The 4,428-nt window shown below is 60.3% G+C and overlaps 1 protein-coding gene across 1 annotated transcript in view; it reads right to left on the bottom strand.

The window, feature by feature from the left end:
- Positions 1-3,102: 3,102 nt before the first annotated feature.
- LHX3 (LIM homeobox 3) overlaps positions 3,103-4,428 on the bottom strand; it is a 3,984-nt gene continuing 2,658 nt past the window's right edge. The window contains 1 exon segment of the mRNA XM_011957414.1: positions 3,103-3,619. Within this exon segment, the coding sequence (XP_011812804.1) occupies positions 3,201-3,619 (419 nt within the window). The 3' untranslated portion in view covers positions 3,103-3,200.

Raw genomic sequence — 4,428 nt, 5'->3', positions numbered from 1 at the left:
CGCTCGGCTCCAGTTTTGTCTCCATTCCCAGTGGCCGTCGGGGCCCTTCTCCCCTCCCAGGGCCGCCCTGGTGACCTGCGCGTCTTTCCGCTTCCCAGGGGTGCCCGGTACCTCCTTAGACACAGAGGGGCTGCCCAGACTGGGGGCCGAAAGTCAAGCGCCACAGGGAGGGAGGGAGGGACGGCGGCGCTGGGGCGGGTGGGGCTTGGGAGGACCCGACAGAAACCCCGTTGACTGCCTGAGCAGCACACCTCCTTCCGCACAGCGGGGGGTGGGGGGACCCAGGCCAGGACAGGACCTTTCCCCCTCTGGGCCTCAGTATCCCCACAGGCAGGGGCCGCTGGGCAGAGCACAGCCAATTCTACAAATGTTTACGGAATGAACAGATCCAGGAGCCCGCCAGAGCCCCTGCCGTGTTCAGCCCTGCAGACCTGGGGTCTGTGGGTGCCTAGAGGTCAGCAGAGGTCAGGGTCAGGGCAGCCTGGACATCAGACCCTCCCCGTGTAATGTTTCTCAGAGCTCCTTTACCCCAGCCCCGTCACTCCCAGACCCCAGGGTTGCCCAAGCCTGCATAGCTGTGGACAGTCTCCTGCTCTTTTCTCCCCAGCTTCCCTCCCCTCTTCCCCTTCTTTCCTCCCCATCCCCTTCTTCCCTCCTCTCTCCTCCCTCCCCACTCTTCCCTCCCCTCGCCTTCTCCCTCTTCCCTCCCCTCTCCTCCCTCCCCTCCCCTTTCCCGGGCCTTAGCTTTCTCTTCTGTGAGATTGAGGGGAGAGGCCGCTGTGGGACTCAGAAGAGGACACGCCTGACACACATCCCAAAACAATGAAAAGGACGTCCCTCAAAAGACAACTGTTCCCTTGGCTGGGTGCGGTGACTCACACCTGTAATCCCAGCACTTTTGGAGGCCAAGGCGGCAGGTGGATCACCCGAGGTCAGGAGTTCGAGGCTAGCCTGGCCAACGTGGTGAAACCCTGTCTCTACTAAAAATACAAAACCGGGCGTGGTGGTGTAGGCCTGTAATCCCAGCTACTTGGGAGGCTAAGGCAGGAGAATCGCTTGAATCTGGGAGGCAGAGGTTGTGGTGAGCTGAGATCGTGCCATTGCACTCCAACCTGGGCAACAAGAGCAAAACTCTATCTCAAAAAAAAAAAAAAAAAGACGACTGGTCCCAACCAGTTTTCCCCAAAAGATGGCTGGTTCTGGAGAGACTTGGGGGTCAAAAAAGGGGGAAGATCCTGATTCTGCAGCTCAGAGCAGCTTCCCTTGGCCACATTCTGGAGGGGCCTCCCCACCCTTACTTGGGGGACTGAGGCCAGTGCAAAGATCCCCATGAAAGGCCCCCCCTCCACCTTCCCTCCCCTCCACTGAGAAACAGGCATGCTCCAAGAGGGCTCCTCCCTCCAGCCCCCACTGTGCCCCAGGGAGACCCTCAGAGGAAGAGACCCTCAGGGAGGAGGCCCAGCCCTCCCATCCTGCAGGAAGGAAGGCTGAGGTGGAAGGGCCAATCCTGCCCGCTTCTACCACTGCCCCTATAGGAGCACTCACCTGGGGGTGGGGGTGGGGCGCATACGACTTCTTTCTGCCCTCTGAGGGGACTGTCACCACTGTCTTCTCTTTATGGCTTACGGTGGAGGAGGGATGGGGGGAAAGCAGGGCTCAGAAGGGTCAAGCCCCCAGCCCGGGGTCACACAGCAAGTTAGAAGAGCCAGGATTGGAGTCCAAGCTGGAGAGATTTCCATGACCATGAGCCTAGTCACCCTACCAGCCTACGCCAGCATCCCTGTCCTGGGGCTGGTGCCAGCTGCAAGCTGTGAGTGGCACACATGGTCCACCCTTCACCCCCATCATGCTCTCTGGACATCCCAACCCCTACCTCTCCCAGGGACAGGGTGTGGAGACCCCGACCTCCCCCCTCCATCAGGAATGGACAGGCTGTTCCCCCCACCTCCTCCCAGTGCTCCTGAGCATGGCCAAGATCCAGGGATAAAGACAGCCCAAATTCATACTGGGTGCCAGCCCAAGCAAGGAACTAGGGAGGACCCAGGGCCCCTCCAGGGCTGCCTCTCAACATTCACAGAATGTTCCCCACACTCAACACCCTCCCCCAACCCCTGCAGCCTCATAAAAACACAGGCCTTCCATTGACTGTAACTGACAAATTTATTGAAGTCTTGGAAAGAGCTGATCACCCGAGAATAAATAAAAGACACAGAACATTCACAGAACCAGTAGGTAGCTCCAGATTCAGGTTTGCGGGAGTGACTTTGACTTACACACAGGCCAGCCTTTGTGTCTGGGGCACGCACAGCTGCAAGTGTCTCCCAGAAACTTCTTCCCAAAGGATCTGATGGAAGAGGCAGGGCAGGCTCAGAGGAGCCCCGCCCTTCTCCAGGGGGGAGACTTCCCAGTCTGGGGCAGGCAGAGCCGGCTCCAGCAGGGAGGGCAGGCTGTTTGGCAATGGACATCTGTGGGTGCAGCCTGGACACCAAGGGCCTGGGGTGGACTGAGGAGGAGACCCTGAGGGGCTTAGAGAATTGAGCTTGGAGAGAAGGGACCCCAGGCATTTTTGCCTCCTCCACAGGGTATTCAAGAAGAATAGAAAGATCTAGAGACCTGGGGGCTGGGGAAAGCTGCTCCCGGGGAAGGCGGGGCTGGAGGTAGGGAGGCCCCCCACAGTCTGGGGAGAGGAGTGGGGAGAGGTATGTCCCCGCCCCTGCGGCCTCCTGCCTGGACAGGCAAGGCCAATCTGTGACCTAAAGAGGGAGCCTCGGGGTGATGGCTCCGAGACATACAGAGCCTGGGAAGTGAAAGCACGATTATGATGATTTCTCAGTTTTAGAGATGAAAGCGTTTTTTTAGCCCTCAGGCTATGCTGGGCTGGGCCTCAGCAAGGTGACATTTCATGTCTAGAAACAGCAGCAAGTGCTCAGTTAATTGATCAATAAAGGGGAGAAATTTGCTTACAAAAAAGGCCGGCTTGCTGGGTGGCCACCTGGTGGGCCAGCCCTGTGTCAGAGGAGGGGCCAGGTAGGTCCCTCAGACCCCAGGGAGGGAGCTGTGTGGTCAGCAGTGGGAGGCTCCGAAGGCACCAGCCCTCCCTTGACGCCCTGGCACCACTTCCTCGCAACCTCCAGCATCCCCGAGCCGCCCACCCAGGGGCAGCTCCCTCGTGTCCGGTGCTGGGTGGAGCTGGGCCTGGGTCAGAACTGAGCGTGGTCCACCTCGTCCAGCCAGGAGGCGGGGCTGGCAGGGAAGTCAGGGTAACCCCCGCTGCTCCCCGTGGATAGGTCGGAACTGGGTCCGTTCCCTGCCAGCACCCTCATGGGTGGAGGCCCGCCGGGGGCTCCCGAGGACACAAGGCCCAAGCTGGTGTCTGGGTACACCAGGCTGGAGAGGAGGGGCTGGGGGCCAGGGAGGCTCTGCGGGGCGGCGGGGGATGGGGGGACACCGTAGGGGCTGCCGGGACGCAGCTCTCGGTACTGCTCTGGGCCTGCCAGGCCTCCATGCTCCAGTGCGAAGTTGCCCAGGGCTCCCGAGGGCCGGCCCAAGGCCGGTGTGGGTTCCCCCAAGCTCCCGTAGAGGCCGTTGGCCTGGCCCATTTCCGCCAAAGAAGGCTCATCTGCAACAGAAGCAGAGGCTCAGTCAGTGTCTGCCCCCCACCTGCAGCCCCTGAGTCCCATTCTGCAAGCAGAAGCACCCCTGGGCCTAGGCAGGAGTGGCTGCCCCACGCCACATGACAGGTCAGCACACGTCCCTTCTGCTCTTGGAATGCGTGGCTGCCCCTGTCCCTCCACTGCCCTCACCCCTGAGTCAGCCCAGGTGTCTCAGGCCTGGTGGGATCAGTCAGGAACAGCCCAGCCTGGGCTCAGGCTTTCAGGACCAGCCCCACAGCAGCCTAGGGAGGGGGCACAGATACCACCACACACATTTTGCAGACAAGGAAATTTAGTTCCAGAGAGGCTGAGTGAGTAGCCCAGGTCACAAGGAGGCTCAGAAGAGAGTGTCTGGCCCACACGGAGGATGGGCGTCAACGGGTGGGGATGCAACATCGCCGGTGCTGGAGAATGAGATAAATAATCCGGGCCCCACAGAAGGGTATGGAACCTTCTCTCCCTGACCCCAGGTAGCCCCTTCGCGGCCCTCCCTAACTCCAAGCAGCTGGGACTTTGACTCAGTCTCTCCCAAAACGCGCTGCCCATTCTCCTAAAAATCACTGCAAGGGCTAGAAGCCAGAGAGACGGTCTGGACACGCCCACCACCTCACCAGAGAAAGCCCAGTAGGGGCCCAGCTTGGGGACAGATCGGGCCACAGGGATTGTGTCCCAACCAGGGGAAAAGCAGTGTTCCGGAGTGGCCAGCCAGGGCGGGGAGGGTGCTGGGGATCAGGTTCTTAAGTGAAATGTTTTTGAAAGTACAACTTAAGGAGTC

Source organism: Colobus angolensis, unplaced genomic scaffold (genome assembly GCF_000951035.1).
Source record: "Colobus angolensis palliatus isolate OR3802 unplaced genomic scaffold, Cang.pa_1.0 Scaffold44, whole genome shotgun sequence".
In the NCBI taxonomy this organism is placed as follows: Eukaryota; Metazoa; Chordata; class Mammalia; order Primates; family Cercopithecidae; genus Colobus; species Colobus angolensis.
The sequence above is the reverse complement of the archived record's forward strand: the minus strand, read 5'-3'. Positions and strand labels throughout refer to the sequence as shown.